General features: G+C 30.8%; 1 protein-coding gene and 2 long non-coding RNA genes across 4 annotated transcripts in view; 2 read left to right on the forward strand and 1 right to left on the reverse strand.

Moving 5' to 3' along the window:
* The window catches only part of LOC128181422 (alpha-1A adrenergic receptor-like), a 42,077-nt gene extending 36,812 nt beyond the window's left edge, over positions 1-5,265 (forward strand). The window contains exon 3 of the mRNA XM_052849822.1: positions 4,592-5,265. Coding sequence (XP_052705782.1) covers positions 4,592-5,058 — 467 coding nt within the window. The 3' untranslated portion in view covers positions 5,059-5,265. The remainder of the gene's footprint in view (positions 1-4,591) is intronic.
* On the reverse strand, positions 69-27,926 carry LOC128181425 (uncharacterized). Of its 2 annotated transcripts, XR_008243316.1 has the most exons (4): positions 27,864-27,926; positions 21,153-21,272; positions 9,908-10,002; positions 69-1,887 (listed from the first exon to the last, which is right to left on the reverse strand). It is a non-coding gene; the product is annotated as an uncharacterized LOC128181425 (long non-coding RNA). The 2 variants fall into 2 exon arrangements; XR_008243315.1 differs by lacking the exon at positions 27,864-27,926 and having other exon boundaries at positions 21,153-21,497.
* LOC128181424 (uncharacterized) lies at positions 15,867-21,266 on the forward strand. The gene is made up of 4 exons (XR_008243314.1): positions 15,867-16,604; positions 19,579-19,703; positions 20,932-21,012; positions 21,146-21,266. It is a non-coding gene; the product is annotated as an uncharacterized LOC128181424 (long non-coding RNA).

Consider the following 27,926-nt stretch of genomic DNA (forward strand, 5'->3'; position numbering starts at 1 on the left):
ATCGTTCATTTGTCAAATATTTTTAACAACTACGATAGCAATGGCACGTGTAGACTTTTTTAATTCTCTTTGTTGTTTTTTTCTCTATCACTTTGTCAATATTTCACTTTGTTTAAAAAAAATATATATTTTATACTCTAGATTGGCATCATTTAAAGTATCAAAGAGAGCAGCACTGATAATCAAACATACAGACGAACGATTCTATGGCAACCGTACCACGATGTACTATTTTGTAACATTTATATGTAAAGCTGGTATCACTTATCCCCAGAGACTCTTTAACACGGCCTTGCTTTAACTTTGTTAGTAGTGCCCTACTTGAAAGTAGATCCCATAAAACTGAAACTGGAGACATATATCTTCAGTTAAACTACTGTATGTGATATAATACCATGTATACATGTAAGCTGTAGCATTATTATGGTGCTAAAAGTTGTGTTTTGGTGATTATTACTTTGTTGTTTAAAGGTCAATCATTCTGTTTTTATTATTTTGTTTTTTTTTATTGGTTTTCAAAAAAGATGAATTCGTTTCATTTCGTAACAATTGATGCCGTTGGAAACTTGTTAAACTTGACGTGTTATGGTTTTTTTCTGCAACACAATAAAAAATTCAATAAAAAGCGAAATAATGTGTCAGATACGACGTTCTCTTTCAAGATCCGAACGAAAACCTAAATAGTAGGAAACCGTTTAAGTAAACGATATTGCTTTTTACTAAAACCGCAGACACTGCATCGAAAACCGGCCTATCTGATAATCTGAATCAAACAGAATTATTTGATCATATTTAACCTCTTTTGTAATGAAAAAGAAGTACAATCTGCATGCATGTTAGCTGTAAGGCAAGATTGGTTGTTAAGTAAAATTAGATGCAGTTCTCCAAAAACAACACAAAAATCAAATTGACAAAACTGATCATGAGATAGTGCGACATTAAGGGGGAAACGGTATTGCAGAATGTCAGACATGTATTTCCGGAACAAAAGAAATCAAACATTATTAAATTATAATCTGTATAAAGAGATAACAGTATCACTGCCTGGTTTCTGACTTTCTGTTCGGGTCTAAAAACTTTACGGTACACATATCACTTGATAAGGGAAGTAACTTCGACTGCTTAAGGCACAATGTGTCTGTGAAAAGAGAGATAACGCTCACAAAGATTGTATCTCTTCATCAAAAATTTATTTAATGGAACAGAGGGGTAGTTTTTGAATAATCTACAAACTCTTTAGCATCCTGATATGAAAAAACTCATTAAATATCATATTATTAAAGCCATAAGTAACTTCCTCGGATTATAAATAAAATTACAAAGGGTCGCTTGGGTGGCCATCTTGATTTACTGAAAGTTTTGTGAGCAGGTGGTTAGTACGAATGCTGTCCATAACTAAGTTATAGATCAGCATGAAGTCGTGAGCAAACGTTTTATGTTCAAACAAATGCTAGATATAAATGAAAATCATGTTATGAAACATATAGTTAACAAATAAAAAAAAACCGAGGTGACATTAATCAAGCCTGTTATTTATATGAGTGAAAATACACGTTAGGTGCAATAAAAACAAAAACTCATTGTTTTGATGCATTTAATTAAAAAGGTACAGGTCCATTATATGGAATTTTTCCTCTTCCCATCAATCCTGATATTCTCCCTAATGAGGTTTCCATAGTTCCTGGATCAGTTCATTACAGAAACATTGAAGAGACAGCATGCTTGATTAAGAGAATTTAATGCATGCCTGGTCATCATTACAGTGCTAAATTTTCGATCCCGATGTAACTTGAGTGACATTACCTTGTCAAATCATGGATTGATGTGTGTTTGGATATCAGGTTAGTTGCTGTTTCCATCACGATGTCCCGTCGTCTGACCTCTATGCTAATGAAATTAAATTACACGTAGCGTTTTAATTTCTGTCAAAATAAACTCACTGTGACCCAATTCGGTTTTCGTAGATCAATTCAGTACAAATAGGTCAAATATTTAAGTGTGAAAATCATTATTTGATTGATATGTAAGATGCGTGACTTATATATATATAGGATGTACAAGTATTGGTAATGTTGGTGGTGTCTGGTGTAACGTTTCCCAATGAACACTACCTACACAAAAGAACATTGCTCGGTTCTTTCCCTGAACTTGGACTTAGCCCTACAGGATTCTCTCGGTCATACCTTACTTATCCTGAAAGTTACGAGGTCTTAGAACCATTTTAACAAGCCCTTGGACTTTCAGTAGGACGTGGCTATCTAATTCGTGCGTCAAAACGAGTTGAAAATAACGCGATTTCAAGCGAAATATGCACCGATTGCGTTATCTTGCCTCAAAGCCAGACAAATGTTGCTGATTTCAAAGAGTTGTGGCTGAGTGGCCAGTAATGAAATGGACATGCCTACGTCACATTGCTGTTTGAAACAACAAACCAAAGTCCAGGCTCTTGTCAAATTAGTTCTAATACCAGTATGCTGAATGTTTATGCATACATATACTTTTCCACATCTGCATTGAGAAGTACCTGGACGTAACATAATGACTTCTATTCGACGTCATTTAGTTAGAAAATTCATACCCATTTAATTTAATATACTTGTTGAACCCGATTTCCAGACACTATGTTGTTGGTAATAAGAAAAGAAAATGTAGCAGGGTACTTAATAGGAATTCGGCGAATGAGCAAGGAAACATTTCTAATATCTTACAGAAATGTTACAGGTGTGAAATTACAACAAGGGAATATATGAAACAGGGAAGAGAATAGTATAACCATAAACGTCTGCGAATTTCCTTTCCATGTTTGGATTTCCATTTATTACGCGAGCTCTGTAACTTTTTTTCCACGATTATTATTTTTAGCATTCGGCTGTCATTATATTCTAGATGCAAGCTGAAAATAAAGCCAACAGAAAATTCTGCATTTTCTTTTTTGATGATTTGTTATTAAACTGAAATTATTGGCATCGTTTTACTACCATGACACTCGAAACTCAATAATACTGCGGTGCAACTCTGCCTTATTCTTGAACACAGGAACAAAAAATGGACCAAAACCAGACAGTTTAATGAAATACGAAAATAGATATAGGGAGCTTCTTTTATTCAAGCAAAATTTATATTGTCTCTGTGGTTTCATCAAAAGTTATTGCACAGTAATAGGAAAATTTAATTTTGTTGGCAAACAGACAAGAAATACTGTTAAAAGAATCGAAGTGACAGAAAAGCCCAAAGTCTTTATGGGCATCAAGATAATAACTCCGATAAAAGATGTGGCTATATGTGTGAAACATTCTACATTCCAGGTTAACGATTTTGAAACAATAGTTTTTTTTTTTTAAATATTTTATGTCGTTTAATATGTTGGACCGCCAAAGAGAGTTACTTGTTTACAGACTGAGGTTATTTATTTCAAGTTTTTTTGAACGAACCTATATTTACTATGTTTTTTTCCATTCACTTTGAACTTAATGCGATTTGAAAGCAGACACTGTTTTGTTAATTGATTTTTACTGTCATTTTCAATGGCTGTATTTTTCAACGTTTATTGGGTCGCCAGTTGTGTTGAACCTTTTTATATCTTCACTACCCCTTTAACAATAAACAAGACATTATCTTTTTAAAATGTGTCCGACCCTTTATACCCACTACAATAATATTAAATACACAGTTGCCATCTTCTTTCAACTTAGACTTTCAAACATAGCTGAGTTCTCCAAAAAGGAAGTGTCCGATACACGACGAATGGATAGGAAAGTCAAATGTATCTATTTCTAGCTACATTTTAAGTGCTTCAGTACAAGTTACGCAAATATCACACTTGTTAAACTGTCGTATCAGTTTTTGAAGCGAAAGAAAATGAGAAGGCTAAACATTTTTAAGGTCCTTAACTAGAAATAAGATCATGTTGATAGAGAGATACATGCATAATGTAAAAAAAAATAATTTTCGCTCCACTTGGTTTGAAAAGGCCAGGATCGAGTAATGCGGTTCATTCATTCAGAAATTTCTACTATTAGTTCGTTAGGCTGGGGCGTTGAGTGTATAGGGTATTGGCTTTCAATGACACGGGATTTCAAATGCCAGTGTTAATCACTTTTACTTTTTTACGGTTGTATTACCAAATCGTATTAAAAGAGCCTTTTTTCATCTCCTTAGAACCAGAGACCTAAAATTATCGTTATGATACTCGAATACGGATTACAGGGTTCTTTTTGTTTTTGACATACAGACGCTTATAAATATAGTACAAGTGGATGAATCTGCGCCACATCAACTACATGTATTTCATTAGTTATTGTATCTTTTTATCAGATTTTCGATTACAAATCGTTAAGGACACTTATATGAAAGACCACCTATTCAGAAGGTCAGATCTGTTGCCACCTAACATTATTAAGCACGAAACTAATACATTTTCACAGCGTATTGAAATTAAATATTTATCATGAGAGAAATATAATATTTCTAATTTGCGTACTGGCCACATTGCTTCACAGAATGATCATGAGAGAGCAACAATTCGCATTTTTTTCTTTCAACATCATGTTATAATATTTAAACAGTTCTGTGTTGTTTTTTTTACTTTCAGGTGCATTGTGTAGTAAATGTTCACCCCCCGAGGATTTGTTCAAAGTGATTTTCTGGCTCGGTTACTGTAACTCGATGATGAATCCAGTGATTTATGGCTTCTCAAGCAAAGAATTCAAACGTGCCTTCCGTAACATCCTTAGCTGTAAATGCAGGAAAAGCCAAAGATTTAGGCAAATACAGCGCTATTCATTCTACGATCACCATGAACGATCAAATAGCAATTTTTCATCTCCCAACGAGAAAATGAAGTCCCTTAAATTTAACGTAAGTAATGATTTCATAAGGGAATCTGACAGTGGAACTCCGAGCCTAAGATCGCATCAGAATGCCGATCTCGATTTAAATTACTTACCGCCTCATGATAAATCCTTCCTTTCTACAAATCCACAAAGTTTTGACAGTGAATCTGTGTCTATAAGTGATAATGTTCTCGAGGATTTGAGAGAGGAACAACAGAAGCCATAAGATGACAAACTTAAATTGATCAATGAATTTTGCATATCACATCGAAGAGTTATTTATTATTAACTGTCAATTTATGGGACATATGTCCCAGATGATATTAAGGTGTAAGGAAAAAACAAGTCTGAATTTATGAATTTATGAATAATAAGACTATCACTGCGACAGTAAAGTATTCAAAGAATAAAAACACATGTGTACTTTGCATTACTTGAATGTTTGGTATGCCCATAGAACTTATTTGGACTTAGATATTCTGTCCCTTTTACTACTATTTTCTCCAGTTCCATTTTTTGTATTGGCAGGCCCAACAAAAAAAATGGTCCTTCCCTGAATGGCCAAATATCATTTTTTTTTTATTAATCAACTGCTGAGAAAATATTTTATTCTTCTCACCCAAACTGTAACAGAGAATAAAAGTTGTAATTGCATGTAAAATATCAGACATTACATTTCGGTTGTTTATATAGAAGGTTATGGGCATGTGATTTCATCGATAATGTTCAAAGTCGGTATGTCAAAACATTGATTGATTCAAACTAATTCAAATTGCTACTAGCTAATGTATTTAAATTTATTTTGAATATATATTCATTGAACAATACAAAAAAGAACATTATACGAAATATTGATTATGTGCAGGTCACGTGCAGGACAGAGTTAATATGATGATCTCTCGTGAGCAGACGTTTGGGTTTCTGAGGTTTGCAACCATCTTCTTGGTTTACGTCACATCAAAGAAAACTTCATGTAGAAACCGCGACAGCTTCTTGTCTAGAAATATGGTATTTCAGTCACAAAATTTCATTTCACAGTTTATCAAGATACATGTTCTAATCATAAAGACATTGTCCGCTAAAACAAGGAATAATCACTTAACCTCAATTGAAATTATTGTGTCTTATAGACGAGGCTAAAATCTTCCCGTTCAATTTTCTTTAAAATTGTATTGTTCTATTTTTAATATTTTAAATGCCTCGTTGGGATATATTTTTTTAATGGTCAGTTTAAATTGAATGTCAGTTGTGAAGTTACTATAGTATATAAAAAATACGGAGTTACAATTCTAGTTGTAAACTCAAGTACTAAAAATCGTTTTGAAGTAGATGTTTTAATCTTCCATTTTCGTATTGAACTCCAATACACAGTTGCAAGTGTTTTGTTTGAAATTTATTCAGCATTTAATGTCCAGGTTAGCAGGAACATGGCCTGAATTTTGTTTGCATGTTAAAGAGTAGTGTGTTATGTATTTTACATAATAATAATATATAAGAATAATGTCCTTTATTTATATAGGATAGCACAATTAGTTTACAAAACTAGTTCACATTGTGGTCCTGAAAACGAATTTACAGACAGCAACTATATACAGAACATAAAAATGGGACACCGACACTGATACTCTGGATGATCAGTCAAAATATCTAACTAAAGCATTCCTAATAAAGAACATGGGAAAAGAAAAACTGAGAAAGATTTCTGCTCAAAACTTGAGCATGCTTCCCTTTTGATTTTTATTAAAATCAATTAACAATTCCTGTTGCTGAATTGAAATGTTGATTCTTACTGGAATGGAAACCTACGCATGTGGAGTGCTGGTTACCCCAAAGTGGATAAAATAAATATATGATCATATTTATGTTTTTTTAAAGCCGAGAAGGCGAAGGTGTTTAATGTCTTTCGATTGTTGACCCAATTAGAAAAGAACGTGCCATCTGAAGCATTCTATGCCGAAAGTACGGGAAATTTAGTTTCTCCACTACGTTAACTCATACTAGATTTGTGTACATAACTTAAGCAAATATTATTGAGATAATAAATAGTCGAACCTCGAGCCCTGCTCAGATTGAAAAATAACTGAACATTAAGCTCAATTTGGATTATATATATAAAAAATGTTATTATACATAATACATTTCCATAAAAGATCAAATATTTTGGCTGTAGATCATTATCTATAAGTGACAATGTTCTCGAATTATTGCAAGTTGAAGAGCAGGGACTCGAATATTTACGATTAAAAGAGACAAACGAATTTAATATACCACATAAAAAATAATACAAACGTCTTGACAATGTAAAATAAACCATTAAGACAATGTCTAGAGGATTCACTCTGGAAAAACACCGCTGCTTTATGTCGCATCCTTTTAAAGTTTTATATATCTTTGGTCTTTTTTATCGTTAATAAATTGAGTATCACAAATTGATTAGACTGTCTAACGTTGTAGTAAATCAGATGTATGTATCATTCTTCTACAGTTATTGCCGAGATCAAAGAGATGCCGCGGACATTACTCTCCAATATACCACGAACGTCATCAGTAAATTATCAGATCAGAAATACCTATTTGTCTCGCTCTGATCATGGAAGTACAACTTCAAACCGTAAAAAGTTTTAAAACCATGTCAATTTCACGTGTTAGTTCCCGCCAAAACAATGTGTATTGCCTCAAATCTTTATTTTTAAGAGATCAATGCGGCTGTTCCTAGGACCTCCTTAGCACATTTTCACAGCGTGTTTTTACATAAAATATATAACGTGTAGTAGATTTAATCGTATTAAATTGCCCTTAAAATATTAGGAATATGATTCAAAGATATTTTATAAATAAGTGAAGAGTATTAAAATCCTAAGAAAAAGTCTGTCGTCTGCATATGATTCCTTTGATGGATACACAAGTAAACATTACTAACAAAACCGTTGGGGTTACACGGAACAGCCGTCAAAATGATCTAGATCGTCTCTCTATAAGAGAAACGATCTGTAGAAATACTGAGCTGTTAGTAGAATAGAAATAAAGTTCCTGTTTTCGTGAATGTTGCAGGATAACCTCCTCGGTCTCGAAATGTTGTTTGAAATATAAAAGCCTCGGCTTTTATATTTCAAAACAAATTTCTCGACCTCGGAGGTAATTCAGCAACATTCACGAAAACTCGTACTTTATTTCTTAAATATTTAATCAAAACCACTTTGGAGAATTCGTTATAGTTTGTTAAAAAAGTTTCTTCAAGACTAGTGCATGTTCTGTACATTTGTAAATAGCAAACACTTTTTTGTACCGAATATTGTAGCTTATGTAATATGAGGTAACTTTATATCTGTTCACACTAACATCTAGTATAATTTAGTCTGCTGAATAGCTTAATCCGAATTACAAACTGACTATGTGCATTTTTTGTATCAAATCATCATCCAGTCGATTATTCGTCGAATTCTCCACGTTGGATGCGATTCGGTAAGACAGTAACTTATATTGCATGCCTTTATTAAACAACAAGGACACTGAAAGAAAGCATGTACATTTTTTCTCATAAGTGATGTTAAATAAAAAGTTATATTTATATTGTTCTTTACATATACTTCTTTCTATGAGTTTAAAAAGAAAAATAATGAATTAAAGTAGCTAAAATTGCCTCAAATTGATCACTACTTTCAACAATTGGTCTATATATTGTATAATACATTTTCTATATTATTGCGTTTTTAACCATAGAAGGAAGAGAGTTTACACAAACTAAACATTTCAAAAGCAATCATTTTTATTTTAAAACAATGTCTAGATTTCTATCCATGAATAAAGACTGAATTTTACGAAAAAATAAAGTTTGAAGTTTACCGAGTACCGTTATAAAATCTCAAAATGTCAAAAAGAAAACGAATTATTATGCCTTTACCCTTAAGGTGCCTCACTACACCTTGAAAAAAATATCATATCAGCAGAGAATTACTTGATTATGATAGAAAGTATGATGGATAAGAAGTATATATGTCAAATAGGCGAAAAAAGGTGCAATTTTAGATAAAAAATGATATTTCTAAAAATTTCATTCAGTGAATATAAACAAAAGCCCCAGGCGGATTCGAACTCATGATCACAAGCCTGATACTTTAACCGCTAGGCTATGCCGATGTACATCTGATTCGATTGATACAAACAGTTTAACAAAAAATTTAAATCGCCATCTTGTGACGTAGTGTCTTAAAAAGTATAAGTTTCGGTGTAGTGAAGTACCTTAATATTCAAATTTCAATAGTAAAACATTATCGATGATATCAAAGAAAACAGCACCCTCCGCCCCTCCCCCCGATGTAAATCTTAATGTTGAACTTAATGTGAACTTAATGCTCTTTGTAGTAAAAACAAATTTAGGCTTTTTTGTTTTGTTTTCCTTTATACATGACATACAACTTTTCTAATAAAGCCAACTATTTTAGAAATCATGTATTTTATGTTTAAACAATAGAATTTTCAAAGGGCAAGCTGGCTCAAATTTGGTTAAAGCAGACTATTTATTGTAATTAAATACAGTGTGTTACTATGAACGTTTTAAGCATTTATTCTCCTGTTTCTCTCGTGTTTTCAGAATAGTGTTTTTTGTTTTGGAAAAAACCTATTGCTCACATTTATTATCCGTATTAATTGAAGTAAGTATTACACATTAGATTTAATGGGGTTTATTTGCATACGATGTAATGTTATGAAATGTAATTGCTCAAGAAATCAATCACTGTCTCTATTGTGTCTGTGCTTGATTCTACGGTTGTATAATATGGTGTCAAACTAAACCTTCAAATAGTTTCTTAAATCAGCAAAAGAAGAACTTGATTGTGTTTAAAAGCATGATGCACAGAAAGAAAATAAGCCAATTAGGCGAAACATATGCGAGTTTGGATAAAAATAATCATAAATGATTTTCAAAATTCAGTAAATATGAACGATACTTTAAGCGACAATTCGACCAATGAAGCAAGATGATATTCAACCAAATTAATCAATATTAAAAAATAACAAAACATTTAAATCGCCATCTAGTATCTAAAAAAGTATAGGTTTGATGTAGTGAGTACCTTCATTACTGTTGGGCGATGACACTCATTAGGTACATGAACATGGTTTCAGGTTGGTTGATTATATCGCTTCAAATTTTTCTTTCTTCGCAATTCTGTAATAAAATAGTAGTTTTTGTCATATGAATCAGAAGAAAGGAATTAGGAATAGATATTTACCAGTGGTCACAATTTAATTATATTCAGGCTCAGTATGCCAACAATGTTTTTTCCAATATTTTACCAAAAAATGATGAAGTGATCAAAAGCATAAAATAAACTTATTTATCGCCTCTTTATTAAGCTTCATTTTTTTTTTATAGAAAAGTATCAGAACAAATCCAAAATATATCCCCTATTATTTCAACGTTTAAGTATAATGAAAAGTCTAGTTATGCCAGACTTTTCCCGTAAAATGCTAAATTTTGTTAACTTCATGTTTATTTACTATCATAGTTTTATTTGAGCTGCTTACGTTATCTTTATACGATTCCACGTCTTCCCTTTACTTTATCAAGGTAACATTTTTTATTCAAAAGTCAAAACTACAATCATAATGCATGAAATATGACGTCACAATGCATAAAATGCGTAAATGATATATCTTGAAAGTGTAGTACATCCTTGATTAGACATGGGAAACATGTTTTTTTTTAGTTTACATAGGAAATAAATTCTTTATAAATAAATCAAGGTCCAATCAAATGTGTTCGGAAATTTACCCTGGGTTTGTTTTTTTGGCCTACGGGTGTTTGGAAAACACCCGGTGTAGATCCAAAGAAACCGTTGATTGATCCTGGGTAACTGATAGTATTCATTCATCTCTTACTTGACCTTGGTCATGTTGAGGATAATGCGTCACTTAGTGTCTTTGAGTGAATTATCGCCGATCCTAAGCTATAACGTACTTAAAGTTCCCACCTATTTGGGGGGGGGGGAGGGATCTGCCTTGGGGTTCTAGAACAACTATTAGAAAATCATATTTCGGTGTATTAAGTGCAATGGAAAGTAAAAATGCGTATATGGCAAATAAACGTCTTTATTAAGCAGGAAAAAAGAAGTTTTTGCCATCTTTAAATTTATTATGTAAACTTTTTCAAATGGCTAAATTTACACATTAAAAAAAAATATTTTGCATTGTTTTGAAACAAAATGACCGATTCGACTTTTTTCACAATATTTAGTTTGTTTCTGTTTCAAAAGGAAACACTTTCTTGGAAAAGTCAAAGGAGTATTAACGAGAATGGAAAGCTCAAGTACATGTAGTCTGCACGTCAAACATATAAAAACCAATACAATTCAACACAATTCCTCATATGAAAAAAATTATGTTGATAACTTAGTCGTTTAAAGAATAACTGTACATTATAAATGACCATACATTTATTAATATGGTTCCTCTAAAATGCAGTTATGTAATTCTGTTAGAGTTGTTTCGCTTTGAACAATAGTTTGGAAAGAAACTAAACTCCTATTACTTATTATTATTAAGGTGTTTTGAATATGTTTCATCTAATTTAATAAAACCGTAAATATTTCCAATCATTTAGATATTGAGATAAAAATCCATGTGTTTTTAAAACAGTCATAATTAATGAAACTATAGTCATATTGTCAAGTGCAATTCATGCCCTCGTCGAAAACTTAGAAAAAAGATTGCCATTAAGGTGTAACATGTATAGAGACTTTTGGAATATGATTCATTGTCAAGTATGTAATTTGATTCTAATAGTCGTCAATCTCTGATTGTTAGTTGTAATCTAAAAATACATCTGTATTCGAATACCAAGGTGAAATGAAAACCAGACGTTTAACCTGCTAAAAAAAACGGCCGGTGCAACTTTAAGATTTGAAAAAAAAATTATACATATATGCGCCCATGAGAAAAGAGTCCTTATGGCATTATTTCACAATTCCAGATTTTTATGGATTAATATATATATATTTGTCAGAATATTAAAGTTATGAAGTTTCATGAAGATCCACTTAGTACGACAAATATCTTTATTTGGCATTTAAAGTTATGGATTTTCTTACCTATTACGTGGTTCACCTTGCGACGTTACGTTATGATTTCATTAACGTCATTTTTACGTTCGGTAAATTGCCCCATTGTTTTATTTGTTATAATCTTTGCATTTGAAGATATATTAACTAAATTTTTATTTATTATATTATATCTTTTAAAGTCAGAACTATTCTACGGATAATACGGATAAACACATTTTACGTCTTGTGGGATATTTATGAATGTCAATAAAAAGAATATATTTTTATCATTTTATTTCCTAAAATTGAAAACAAAATGTGATGACTTAAAAACGATATTTCAATGCAAATTAAAGTTTTAAAACTTATTTTGAAAAAAGCATTTACATACATAACGTTCCTCTGTCGTTTCTGCCAAATGACATAAATGACCAAAAAAATCTATTCTTTTAATTCTAATCTGAATATTAATTGAAATCTCAATGAAGGGCTCATTTTCTTGGAAAAGTGTCCATGCATATTTTTTTTATTCCGAGAAAAACAAAATAATGGCGCAGTTTTATTACGAAGTATGCAGTTAATATTTCTTTTTTAAATATTTTTGTTCAACCAAAACTGAAATGGAAGATGAGATACAATATAATTCAAAATAATGATACACTAAATCACAGAAAGCACAACAGACATGCATATGTACAGTTGTTATAAAGTTTAAATGAAAGCGAACTCGATAAATTAATCTATAAAACAATATTAAAGTTTTTTTAACCGGGTTTTCCGAAGGAAAAATCCGGTTATTAAAATGGTGAAAATGGCGGGCGGGCAGGCGGGCGGCGGGCGGCTGCCAAAGGAGTACCCTCATTGTACGGAAAACTTCTCCTCCAGTTTTCAAGATAGGAAGTTGTTATTTTGCAGATCAATTGTACATATATCAGAGGTGTGCATATTGCTAGGATTTTGATTTCCAATAATTTATGAAAAAAATACCAGCTTTTGAAATTTTGTCATTTTTGGCAAAATATTGCATATAATGTACCCTCATAGTACGGATAACTCCTCCTACAGTTTTCAAGATAGGAATTTGTTATTTTGCAGATCAATTGTACATATATCAGAAGTGTGCATATTGCTAGGATTTTGATTTCCAATAATTTATGAAAAAAAATACCAGCTGTTGAACTTAGTCATTTTTTGGCAAAATATTGCAGATAGGGTACCCTCATTGTACGGATAACTCTTCCTACAGTTTTCAAGATAGGACGTTGTTCTTTTGCAGATCAATTGTACATATATATTAGAGGTGTGCATATTGCTAGGATTTTGATTTCCAATAATTTATGAAAAAAATACCAGCTTTTGAACTTAGTCATTTTTTGGCAAAATATTGCATATAATGTACCCTCATTGTACGGATACCTCTTCCTACAGTTTTCAAGATAGGAATTTTTTCTTTTGCAGATCAATTTTACATATATCAGAGGTGTGCATATTGCTAGGATTTTGATTTCCAATAATTTATGAAAAAAATACCAGCTTTTGAACTTAGTCATTTTTTGGCAAAATATTGCATATAGGGTACCCTCATTGTATGGATAACTCTTCCTACAGTTTTCAAGATAGGACGTTGTTCTTTTGCAGATCAATTGTACATATATCAGAGGTGTGCATATTGCTAGGATTTTGATTTCCAATAATTTATGAAAAAAATACCAGCTTTTGAACTTAGTCATTTTTTGGCAAAATATTGCATATAATGTACCCTCATAGTACGGATAACTCTTCCTACAGTTTTCAAGATAGGAATTTGTTCTTTTGCAGATCAATTTTACATATATCAGAGGTGTGCATATTGCTAGGATTTTGATTTCCAATAATTTATGAAAAAAATACCAGGTTTTGAACTTAGTCATTTTTTGGCAAAATATTGCATATATGGTACACCAGTTCACTGGATATGGGTTGAATTGGATTATGGATAAAGTTCACAATAAAAGAAAACCCGGTTTGCTGTCACATTGACAGCTTTTCACTTGTTTTCCCTTTTTATAACCAATACTTTAAAGAAGAAGGAACTCATTGAGTGATGCGTGTAAATTTGTCTTATCCTTGTTGAAACCTAATCCTGTAAATGTATCAGTTTTGAAAGCAAGTTTACCAACATATTTTTAGTTTTGATATAAAAATGTTTTCGAGTTATAAAAACATACTTACGTTTCAGATATTTATGAATCAGGGAATGTATTTTTTTGTCTCTACAATATTGAAGCTATTTCACAGATTCCGGGAAAGAAGCAATGTCAGGTTAATTCACTCTTTGAAGTACATTGTCTTATTTTATGTATTAATGCCACTATATTTCGAAAGTTCAAAGGTTGTAACAAAACAATTGCAATCATATACGGCATAGATTTGCTACTAAAAGAACACATGTAAGAGCATATTTGCCAACTAACATTTAAGCTGTTGTAAGCTGTATTACATGTAAAAACAAACCAGGTTTCTAACCTTAAACAAATAAAATGGGACAGCGCAAGGCAGGCGGAAAATTCCTTTGCAACACGAAACGTTTACAAATGCTTACGACTTTTTGTAAGCTTATATTTTACTACCAAACAGCGAAATTCAATCTTTCGAACATTGATAACGTTAAGAGGTTTATTTGTTGTGACTTGATGTTTTTTTAATCGCATTGTAAATGTACATAAAAATTGACATGCATCTGTCTAATGTTTATCTTGCTCACAAGATTTTGCACACACTCATACTTTAGCACATCAACAAACATACCCTATAATGAAATACCCTAGTGGTATTAAGCAATGCGAGATTTTATCCAAAAATTGTTCATGGTCATGTATTTGTTGGTCGTAAGAAAGTTTGAAGATCTTTTGAGGAAAAGTTTAATATCAATAATTCAAACAGAGTGTACTATCGTTAATAACTGGTAATCCATGTTCTTTACTTTTGTCTTTTGTACTGGTTCTATGGTAGCGAATATGTATGTTTGATGATCAGTTGTTTGCTTTAGTTTGTTATGAAGGTATAATGAACAAATCATAAAAATATAGTTTTTCAATTATCTTTCTATTGGAGAAAAAAAGCAATATTCCTAACACGTGAACTTGATGTTTTAATACTATTACTGATCAACATGTTAATTGTTTTGAAAGACTTTGAAGTATGAAGATGTCTATGTATTGAATAAATTTCGAGTCAACTTGCATAGTAAAAGTAAACACAATGTTTGAGAATATGGTCGACAAAAATTGTACTATAACGTCACTAAGCATCAAACCTTATTTTGAGCTCCCCCTGAATTTACAGAACCGATTCACATTGGTGCTAGATCAGAGACTTACCTTGAGATAAATGTTTCATGGTCATTTACTTAATCTTATCGTACATTTTCGCATGACTGTAATTTACACGTTACGTATTCGTTAAATAATGTTTGATGCATGTACATGTAAGATGAAATTTTGCACATTGTTTTTATATTAAAGATGTTTTCAGTTTTGTGCAAAATAATGTAATTGTCCTTACCGAATTTGCATATGGGAATCTTTGAAGTATAAATGTAGATATAAGCTCACTAAATTCAGTTTAAAAAAAACAAATTTTAAAGGTCAATTTTTACAGTGTCTACGATAAGAATATTTCTACATATCCATTTGTATGTCTTTGAAATAGTATGTTTCTGTATTACTCTGCAATCCATATGCATGATTCGTGGTGAAAAAAAACCCAATTCCGTTTATGCTTAAAGTTATACACTCTACACATTTTATTTAATTAGTAAAGTTAAATTACGTCACTTGATATTTCGCAAACCCATTGCCGACATTTTATTTTCCAAAAGGGTAACAATATAATCTGCCGATCATTGCATAAATATTGAATATTCACTAATGTAGAACATGCGTTGTTGAAATCAATAATTAACTTAAAATGATGATTTGAAATTTAAGACGTCTCCTGAAAGAGCATAGTAGTGTAGTAAACAGATTTTAAGAATCGTTTAAATATTTTACATTCAATTTTTACGTTTTATTTTTAATCTTTTCTCTGTTAGATTTGTTGATTTTTTTAACTTTTTCAGTTATTGTTAAGGGTTGAATTTGATAAAAGGCAAATATATGAAACCATTGGTATAAATTTTAGCTAATTTTTTTTATTTTCTTTTTTCTCTGAATTCATTTAGACAAATTATGATGACCACTACTTCCTTTGAAGAAAAAAAGAATAGATTCACACTTTTTCCCGCTACTATATTAAATTTATTTCACATTTCATTACTATAGAGATATTTTTGTTGAGCAGAGTTCATATCAATCATCGGAGCTTTTTGCACCATGAAACATGTAATTGTAGTTAAATGTAATAAAGGCAACATTTCATCAAATGATTCACTTTTGTTCAAACCAAACTGCTATCATGTACATGTATTTCCTTTTTAGCTTTCCCCTTTTTAACTGTTTTATAAATCAGTGTATTGTTTATGCATTTTATCGTTTTTTAATCATTTCTGGTATTTACTTGATGTGTACTGGAAAAAAAAAAGAAAGAAGACAAGGAAAAAACAAGCTAAAGATTACACATTGATATAAAATTCTTATGCACGTACATATCCACACGACTCATCGGCGATCTCTTCTGTACTAGGCTCCAAACGAACACACCGTAAACAATAATGACAAACCGACACAGGTGTTGATGGGATGATTTTAGGGTAAGAAAAGCATTCTGAACTTCATAGATATTTATACGCACTTTTTGTACTCAATGTACTTTTATTAATTATGAGTTTTCAGTTATCTTGATAATAAGGAATATTCTACATTTCATTATTTTTTTAAAAGGCAATTGAAAACCCTTTGATTTTTGTTGATAGATTTTCGACTTAGTTTGTTTTTCTTATATATATTGCTTAAGATTCTTTTCCTGCAAATAGTATTTACATAGTACTGATTTTAACTTTTGCTGACGAAAACCGAAGAAATGTTTAAAAAATTCAATGTTTTATGGCATTTTGTGTTTGTAATGTTTTATAGAAACTATAGAAATTTCCTTTAGGAAAAAGTATTTTCCCCTACAATCGCATAAAACATCTGACGAAATTTTACTTGATAAGTGTGAAAGTAAGAGGTGCGAACGTATTATAGAAAATAAAAAAATGACAATGATACAAACATATCGAAAAAACTAAAATTTAAAGGTGATTCATAAAACAAAAACTCTAGCAGTAAATGTAGGCAACAGCGTTCTTAAGTGTTCTTTAAATCTCCGCATTCTTTAGTTATCTTTAAATATCTTAACCTTGTTCCATATTGAACATTTGACGCAATTTTGGAGACTTGATGGATTTTGTATGCATATGTATAGAGAGAAATCAATATTCTTCACAAACAGGGCCAAAATATTAGCTAGAATGAATCTTAATAGGTTTGATGAATTTGTTTTGTTTTAAAGTACACCCTTCAGTGAATTCAAATACGCCTTAAGAAGTGTGGGCGGTAATCAATTAGCCAAGGATTTAAGATAAATCATTCATTAAAAAAACCAGAAACGAGTCCCTATCGGTCTCATTAAAATTTAATGTTGTTAAGAACAGAAGGTTTGCATCAACCAACGAAATTTATGTACAAATTGAATATGGTAAAAGTAGAGTCAATGTGCAACTGTTTTGCATATTACCACATGTTATAATAAAGGACCGTTCGTACAGCTTGCATTGTTTTAACAACAAACTGTGTAAAGAAGAAAGTTTTCAGTAATACATTTCAATATTTTATATATTTGGTTAGGTTACATGCATGTTTTTCCGAACATGTAGTTTATGTTGATGCATCATATCAAGGAAGACCCCGTTTGCTTACTATGTAAATTTTTCATGACTTCTGTATTTCAAATATTTAAACTATTTGAAATTAAACTATTCAGATACGGACCAGTTTTTACTTGATATGTGTAGTATTTAAAGGGGAGTTTCTTTTTTAATCCCCTCCAAGATATCTCACTACCTATTTCGTAGAAAAGATGACAGTTCAATTTGGATAGGTTTAAATTTGTCCCATTGATCCATAAAATACAGGGTTTTGACATACATTTAAACTATAGAATGACAGGTTTGTTTCTTCTCATGATTTTTAACATGGGATTTAACTTATCTATCATCCAAACCTTTGAATATTGCATGCTTTATTTTAATTTTATAATGTTATCACAGTAATAATATCTTTTAATCGAGGTTCACAATTGTTAGGTTAATGATGACGATCAACTATCTTTAACCTCGCACTGCCTGGGGAATGTCATAAAATAATTAATAACGTAAGAGATTATAGGAGGACAACACAATATAAATCTGATTTTGGTTAAAGAATGTCCTAAAGTCAAGATTGCAAAATCTATAATTAAACATAGCTACATTGTTTTTATTTGTTTCTTTTTTATAGCACAGTACCAGTATATACATACAGCTACATGTTATAATAAAATAAATCCTACACACTTTAATACAAGTATAATCTTTTTAACATTGGTTATCATTAAAACGAAATGATGTTTTCAAAAAATCAATCAATTGAACAAACATTTATCTTTTTCTACCGAAGAAAGGTAAATGTAGGTGAGTTGTAATTGTACTGACAAAACCTTTTGACGGAATGTATGCAACATAGGTAATCGATCGATACGAATGTATCCAATTTGTACTGTTATATATAACGACAATTAATCTCTTTCTTGATACATTATACTAGGAAACAGAATCAAATGTACTTTAATTTTCTTCAAACAAAAGCGTTTACCTAAAATCTAAATAGAAAATATATTTTTATATCATTTTCTTTCTTTTTAACGTGATACACCAATGCTTAGCTGTCTGATACTATGGAAAAAAGATATGAAACAAGGGATAGGCATTCTTGAAAATTGTCATATTCCCATACTACAATAATCCAATAAGGTATTGCGACCCATGTAAAATATTGTGTTTCATTAAATTACAGCTTTAAGTAATTGTTTTTCCACTGGGCTTTTCCTTGAAATATAACACAGACAATGCTTATATAAATCTAGACAGAAATCGAAACACTCACAGATAATTTGTAATCACTCTTTTATTTAACTTATTTCTATACAATGAAACGGAAAATTATTCTATGTGCAAGTAAGTTATTGTTATTAATCATTTTTTTTTAATCTTAAAATATGAAATTTGATTTATTGATACTTTTTGCTTTTTTTTTTACGTATATAGATTATAATTGCTAGAGAATGTCATTATACATCTTTAGATAAAAAAGTAGAGTCTGCAAGCAATCGACATTTATCCAAATATTTGATAAGGAAGTGTTTAAGGAAAAAAAATATAACACAATTGTAAAGTATTTGAATTGAAGTCAAAGAGATAATGCACTCGTTACTGAAATGTTCTGTTCATCAAATCATACATATTGATTTCTTATGTCACATTATCAAATTCATCGCTGCTGCTAGATGATGTTCAGGTACCCTGGTGTGTTTATTAGAATTTGATAATAGTGCAAAACATTATACAAATGTGCTTTTTGAAAAGGAAGATTTAACATGAAATCTAATCTTTAAGATTAAATACCTTTTTGTATGAAAGTGTAGTGAACATAAACCCTACGAACTATATTTACTATGTAAAACATGTATGGTATGGTGTTATATTACAGTTCTGTTGGTGGTTGTAACTCCAGTGTTACCGACCCCACTTCGTGACACGGTAGAAAACTGCAGAGCTGTGTTACCACACCTGACTCTATTACACCGTTCTATTTCTTCACTACTGCGAAAAATGGTAATTAATTTGTTTAGGTGGTAGGGGATGGTTTTGAACGACACTCAGTCTGAAAAATTGTAGTACATGTAATGGCAAACACATTTGGTTAGTTATATTTGGTATTTTTTCCACGAAACAATGTGTATTCATTTACTTGATAGCGTTGCGAATCGAATCGCGAATGAAAAGTCACAGGTAAAGAAAGTAACTGATTCCCCTAAATTAATGTTCATTCGAAAAAGTAGACGTGCCGCACGTCTCTCAAAGTAGTGTATAGCACTTGTTCAAGACTGGATGCTGGTTCATGGCCCATAAACGGATGAATTTTTCTCAAAGTTTAATACAACGTAAAAATAACCATGTAGCATTTCAGAAAACTGTTCACGTTTAGGATAAATTAAAAAAAAAAACAACTCACTAGCTCGTTCTTGCCTGTTTTTCGAAGAAATTTTGTCATTTTAGAAGAGACTGTCATGTCAATGTCTATAGAAAAATAGATTGTTCTTAAAAAAGGCGACAAATTTAAAGTTACGTTTGCGGCAAATCGAACATCACAAACGTGTAGCAATCGTATACATTGTTAAAGGGTGTCTGACTTTAGACAAACAACTTTTAAGACTTTCGAAATCATAGAACTTTGTTATCTTTTTTGGGATGAGTTTACTGGCTTTAATAAAGACAATACAAAGGGTGCATGTCCTACTATTTAAATGTGCTTATGATAGGTTTTTTGTACATCTCTAGTCATCGGGTTTGATATATTTGATATGTATTTTTAATCAGGAAAAGCTGTTTAAATCACGGGCATCACAATTAAATAAACTTGAAATGAAATAATTTACAACTATTTGCAAAAAATTCCTATTCCATCAAACAAATAGCCTAATAAATTTTCCTTAATATTTTGAACAGGAAGTCACTGCCCCCAAAAAATGTCATTTTAAGAGAACTCTACAGCGTTTAAATAATTTATGAAAAAAAAGATTCAGCGGGTTTTATAACACGAGTATTTTGCTATGGTTTGAAAACAGTTTGATTAAATAGATTCCCATTTTCCATTTGATGTATTATCTGCGTAACTTTGTCCAAATAACGACCACAAATAAATGCAAATCAGTTTTAAGGTCTTACGTGTTCAATGTCAATGTTTTATTTGGTGCAAAAAAATACGGACTAGAGATGACAAATAATTAAATGATTACGATCAAAGGATACAAATGACATTGTTTCTACTCATTTATTTTAGTTAAAGCAAGACAATCTTCCATTATCCTACATAATACCAAATAACAGATGTCCGGTATCAAGACAGCTCGATTCATTCGAGGTATGGTAAATACGAAACCTCGTATACATATTTTGTTTTGATTTTTATATCTATGAATTCACTCGTACACAATTTATTAAAATCAGAAACAATATGGTCAACTTATGATTTTTTTTTCGTATTTCATCTATAGAACTTACCTTTGGTCATACATCGGATGGAAATTTTCATGTTGTTTTTGCACGAGGAAGAAATACTTAAAACTAGCCGAGGAGAGGTGCCGCATGATTTTTCGCCGTTCATATCCAGGTTCATCTTGCCTTCAATAGTGAACATTCAGATTCTTACAACAGAGCTTCTGGGCGAAGTGCCATGTTGTGAACATGAGACTATCGAGTTTTTTCGCCTTCGTTTTACAAATAGATCTTGCATTTTAAGTCATATATATAGTTTACAGACTTATACCCACACTATTATACGTTCTTGTTAAATAGTATTTACAAAGTATTATGAATAAGTTTTTCAAATGAATTGCTTTGTATGTTATTGTTTTTGTGTTTTTTTTCAAAGATTAAAAATAAAATATTTGAGAATTATAGCGTTTAAGTGGTTTTTAATTTATTATCTGAAATATCTTCAGTCTGTTATTTTCTTCACTTTTCACATGATGAATGCATATTAAGTCAACTGAGAGTAAAATTTAAAACATATATCTTAAAATATATTCTTCACCTGATCAATTATAATTAAAGCATTCAGTTAATGTTTTTTTTATCATGACGCCTTGGCATAAAATCTTGATATAGAAATCAAATTTAACATACAATTACGGTTGATTGTTCTTAACTAATAAAAGGAAGACAAATAAATAGAAACTATTGTATGAAACAATCTACTTGAAATTCTTGTACTTCGACTTATCTTGGATAGCATGGGGATTTTTTTCTATTTTGGCGGGGAGGGTGACTCATTTACCAGTATTCCAAGACAATGGGTTTTCATCAAGAACCAGACTATAAAAACAAGCAATGGCGAGATACCGACCAAGCAGAATCAAAACATGGTATTGGGTGAGTTTGCATTAGTTTTGGCATTATTGGCTTGTAAACTTTCCCCCCGTTTGAGCATAATTGTATTTTAACTATAATACTCTACTTTCGATTTTACAACAACGAGTTATCTTCCTCTCAAGGATTTCATGATTTGTTACAGCATTTCTTGGCGTTTCAGTCATCGTTTTGCAATTGACAGTAGCAAGTGGAATTTGTTCACCATGTGATATTGGAGAAAATGCGAAAAGCAACAATGTAGAAATATCATGTAATCATATTGTCTCTTTGGATATCATCAAAAACTCCATAAATAGCACAATCAACAACTTAAAAATTCTGATACACAGCCTTGTAAGTACATGCATTTGATTCAATAATTGCTAAACAGTTGGTCAGTGTGTATATTTTTATATACAAGCGAATATTATATATATATATATATATATATATATATATATATATATATATATATATATATATATATATATATATATATATATATATATATATATATATATATAATTTCATATTTGATACGACGTAAGATTTAAAGAAACTGTTTTTATCTATTTATTCCTTTTGATTTATAAACTATTTATTTTTAATTCCTAAGGAAAAGAAGATAAATATGGTGCATAATACCAACATTCGCAGGTTACACAGCCATAAACCCTTACTTTCTCGAAAAGTCAACAGAAAGGTCAGATAAATTATATTTCATACATGCACAATGTACCTTTGAAAGAACATGTGATATTTTCATTTTATTTGATACTTTAAATTTTGTATATCATCAAATATACGTTTGTGATATTAAAATTCTTCGTTCTTTCATTTCCTCATTTAAAAACAATAACTTAATATTTTCTTAATCTCAATTTCAGATATCTTTTGTGCATGAGACATACGCCAATTTGACCTTGGTGCAAACCCTTACGAAAAGCTTTTTAGAGTACTTCATATTATACAAAGTGGACTTATCTTTGCAACCCATAATGTGTATGTTATATCAAGTTAACTCAAAACTTCAATGTAAAAGAATAAAACGTAATAGAAAATGGACAAACTTTGAGAGGTCTGGGGCATGTAAAATAAATAATAGCATGCGGAACCTAAAACAGGACGGTGTTAATCTAAAAGAATTTGAAGCCCTGAAGCATGCAAAATCTGCAGCTGCAATTTTAGTGGATACTTTGGAGTATTGGGAAACTTGTGTAGTAGAAAAAAAGAGAGGTCGACTGATTGTAGCAAAAAAATGTCGAGCAGCGAAACGATTTTCCAGAAAAAAACAAACTTTCAAGAAATTTCGAAAGTGTAAAATCAGAAAGCAGCGAAATGGAGGAAAAAGTAAAAGAAGTAGAAAGATACGGGGAAAGGATTAGCGTTTTGAAAAGAAGGACAATTCAAATATTATGCTCTATTATCCGGCATTGTATATAAACACTAGACAATTTTGAAGGCAGCTAAACACTCCTCTCTTTGCATTCGTACCCTGCACATCTTATGTTGTTGTTGTTGGTGTTGCTATCCAAGTCATATAGCATGTATATAGCGTCGATAAAATTTTATTTATGATACTATTTGTTTTTATTTATATATTAAATATTTTCCCAAATCCAAGGGTTGCCACAATGTTGCATAACCAAAATGTGTTGTCATTACAAATCAATGATACGAAACTTATATATGAACAATATTATGAAATTTGCAATACATAGGTTTCAAAAAATTAAATTATTTCGTGAGGTTAAACACACTTAATGTCTTGATCATACGAAATATCACATTCGTTTCTTTTGCCTTTGTTTTTACTGATTTCCTCGTAACTATCAAGTGGTTAAGAACTATTAAAGCAATCTTTACCTTTGATTGCGACCCTAGATTTAGGTGTTTGCTAGATAATAGCACTACCACTTCCAGTTGGGTTAAGATAAGCCCAGAGCTTATAGATTACTGTTCTGTCGATGAACAAAACGTACCACTTATATCAGATGAAAATATCGAAAAATAACTTTTTAAAAACTTATTTCCGAACATCCAGATAATTTTCGAGGACGATATAAACAAATAATTAAACGTACGTTCATCCTGTCGTAAGAACAATCCAGGAACTAACATGCTCACGGTTCTTAACACAATATTTACTCTGTAAACACTAAGCTAGGGTTATATTAAGTGGATAGCATTTGGTAAATCAAAAGTACAACGGGTCTGTCATTCTTGTCAACATTGTTATGGAAATGGTCCATAAACGCATAAAAATCCCTATTAAATTTCACAGTTTCCTTTCGGTCTCTTTTTACCAGTTATTAATAACAGATAATAATCACTGTCGAAAAAACAGTAGAATGATAGAAGTTGCATTTCATGACAAAGTTTTCAATATTGACGGTACCAGTTTTTAATTATTTTAATGTTTCATATGCTGATATCCTGTAGAGATATTTGAAAATAGTTAATAAACTTGCTTCAGAAGCAAACTAATTGGGGTGGGTGGGTGGTTGGTAATATTATTGATTAAGCAGTGCAAAATTATTTGGTACCTATTATAATTTTTCACGCAAGCATTTTTAACTTTAACAAAATGTTCATAATTACTATTTCTGGTAGTGCTCTGTGTACACGTACGTTGTTAATCAAAATAATTCAGTGGGTGTTTTGGTTTTTTGTATTTTATTTATTTTTTTTTTTTTGGTTTTTTTTTTTTTTGTTTTTTTTTTTTGTTATTGAGAAAAAATATTGTATTGTAAATGTATGTCAAATATCAGTCTGAAGATAACATAATTTGCAAACCTGCTACTATGTCCGTTTTCGACATAATATATCAAAAAGTATTTTTGCATCAACCTAATTTATATCGAAGGATTTTTTTTTTAAATTTAAAATTCAGTTTGGTTTGTTTACATTCCGTCCACCGGTAACCGTGCTGTGGCAAGCAGTGAGTTGATTGAAACACAGATTGAAATAATCAAGCCAAACAATGACACGCTGTATGTATGTTGTGTGTATCGATTACAAATCTTCGCTACTGCGCAAACTCTCATAAGTACTGAATTTGAAAAAAAAAGACAGTTCGACTTCAACAAATAAACTCGACATACTTATATTTAATAGCTAACCAGACATCGCTGTAAGAATAGAAATATGCTTAGAGTTACCTTAGTCTAATTGCATCTAACGCCCAAGCATAATCTCGAATAACGTGGGGATTTTTCCTTTTCCAGCAAATTTGGGTTACTCAATTTTGGATACAAGTAGGCGAGTTTCCCAAGGACAGACAGTTTTATTGCAATTGGACCTTAAAAATCTAAAACTATTATCATTAGGAATCAAAATGTGGATTCTTGAGAATCTTGCATTAGTTTTCATGATAAGCATAAACTATAGAATCCCCCTTATGTTTGTTTTTTTGTTGTACTTTCGGTTTAAAAAAGTTATCTTCACAAATTTCATTTTTTTTTTTTACAATTTTTTGTTCAAATGTATTGGCTTACGTTTGGTTGTTTTTTAACTGTTGAAAATGATATTTAGTCATTTTGTAAAGTCATAAAAGAAAAGCGAATCACAAATGCAAGGTTTCCTGTACTGACATTGTTTCTGTAGACAAATTTCCAAAAACACTCTTTAGACATGATCATGAACAAATTCAAAAACCTTAATTGTAAGAACTGGAAGAACTGAGCTAATTATTTCACGATTGGGCTTATGATTCCATGTAGAAGTATAATAGATCATACTTTTGATGAATGTATATTATATAAGTATGTGACGGGTTTTGATATTTGAATGTTAGCGTACTCTTAAACAAAATATTCTTTAAATCAATGTTAAAATGAGAGAAAAATGAAAATTGCTTGCAATGGAGACATTAATATGTTCCAGATACATTGACCCTTTAGATATACATTAATTTTTACCACATGTACATATTATACATGTACCCTTTCAACCAAATACAAATGAAAATAAATGTTTTGGTTTTTAAACACATTTGTTTGTCATTTCGTAATCAACTTAATTTGTCCTTTGAATACATTGTGTCTATGTGCTTTTTTAACATTTGTTTGAGACCTTAAAACCAGCATTCTAGAGACCTCACATACAACTTACTTGATTTCTCTATCTGACCAATAATATGTTGGCATCATGATAAAATGATCATGCTGCCTTATGGTTTATATGTAGTGACTTTTATAGTAAAAACTTTTACTGGAGTATACTATGGTGAATTAATATATTAGAAATTGCAATGCATATAAATAAGAGAGACACCCACCGCAAAGAAGTAAAAATATAACAAAATAACAATCACTTGAAAAATAACCCTCTATTTTTATAATTTTTTATTTCTTTGGTTTTTATAACGAAAATCTTAAATAATTGATGATAAAAGAATTTAGATATTTTGAGGCATTTGGCATTTGGCTAACAGAAAAGATGCAATTTTGGGGACAAAATAGAGTTTGAGTCAAACAATTTATAGAGATCAAAACATATGAAAATTACTATTTAAGTGAAATCGATACACTGACTTTTGTACAAGGCAAACTTTGAGCATTCAACGACATTCTCATCAGTAAAGTGTTAAAATGTTTACCTTGTTAAACTGTTTTTAAACAAATGTTTTCTATCAATTTCTATCAATTGTCTTCTATTTTTATTGTGAAGAAACATAAAAAAAACTAGATTAAAATAGTCTTAACTTTTCCAGGAGACCAAAATGAACATAGTACATAATGACGGTACTGCAAATATCCCAAAACATAAATCTTTCAGTCTTCAAAATTGTCAAGAAAAAGGAAACATAAATTTACTGGCCTGCATGTAACTCGTCTTACATCATACTTTTATCATTTTTGAGCTAAATGATTTTAAATCTTCAAATATTTTTTTTTTTTTTTTACACCTATTTAATTTCTTCTTCTTTATCTTTGACATTCTTTGTACTTACTGCAACAAACAAACAGAAAACTGCAGTGAAAGAAAAATGCAAAGAAACATGAATAGTATTAATAGATTTTGACAGATCTGGAGCTTGTACACTTAATAAAAATAATTCAAATTCAAAAAGGGGCATGAAAAATCCAACAAATTGCAATCCTGGAAAGATTCGAATCTGTTGTTTCAATATTAGTAAGGACTTTTGGATGTTGGGAAAAATGTATGGTTGAAAAACAAGGCAGAATACCGGTTTAACAAAAGTCTCCATGAATAAATCTGAAAATTTAAAGAAAAACTTCAAAGAAATTTTAAAGAAACAAAAAAAAATAAGAAGTAAAGAAAAGGTGGAAAAAAAATGAAATTATAAAAGATTACGGAAAATTGAAATTTGAAGAAGAACGATTTAATACCGGTATGATCGAAACAAACACTATCAATTTTTGTTACTTTTATATATACTGGAATCCAATTCAAAATTAGATCATTATGCATGCACTTTTTTGGCAGTGATTTCTGACCCTAAAATGTTCAGTAGTTGAATATTAATTTTATTAAACATTCTGCTTTTAACAAATGATTTTATGGTTGGAATGCATATCAACAAATTAAGTTGCTTGCAACCAATGCTTTTCTATTATTTTTATCAAAGCCAGTACTGCTTTTGTATATACCGGTATTACTCGCGTTTTGATATGAAAAACTAATACACGTATAACACATTTTTTGTTCGTTTATTTTCTATCATTAACTTTGCTTGATAACGCTTAACAAATATTTATTTTGTTAGGGGACAGTATTGATTAATTATGAGAGCTATGAGTGGTGGCGAAGTGTTTTTCTCCAACTCATACAAAGGGTAATAATAAAAGATATTTATGATCAGCGTTGCTTGAAAACATGGTGGTCAATGTTACTTACCTTGAAGTAGTTAGTGTCCTCAGCCCCAGAAGTCACAATTGATCATCTATGTCTCCAGAGATA

Source organism: Crassostrea angulata, chromosome 4, assembly GCF_025612915.1.
Source record: "Crassostrea angulata isolate pt1a10 chromosome 4, ASM2561291v2, whole genome shotgun sequence".
Lineage (NCBI taxonomy): Eukaryota > Metazoa > Mollusca > Bivalvia > Ostreida > Ostreidae > Magallana > Magallana angulata.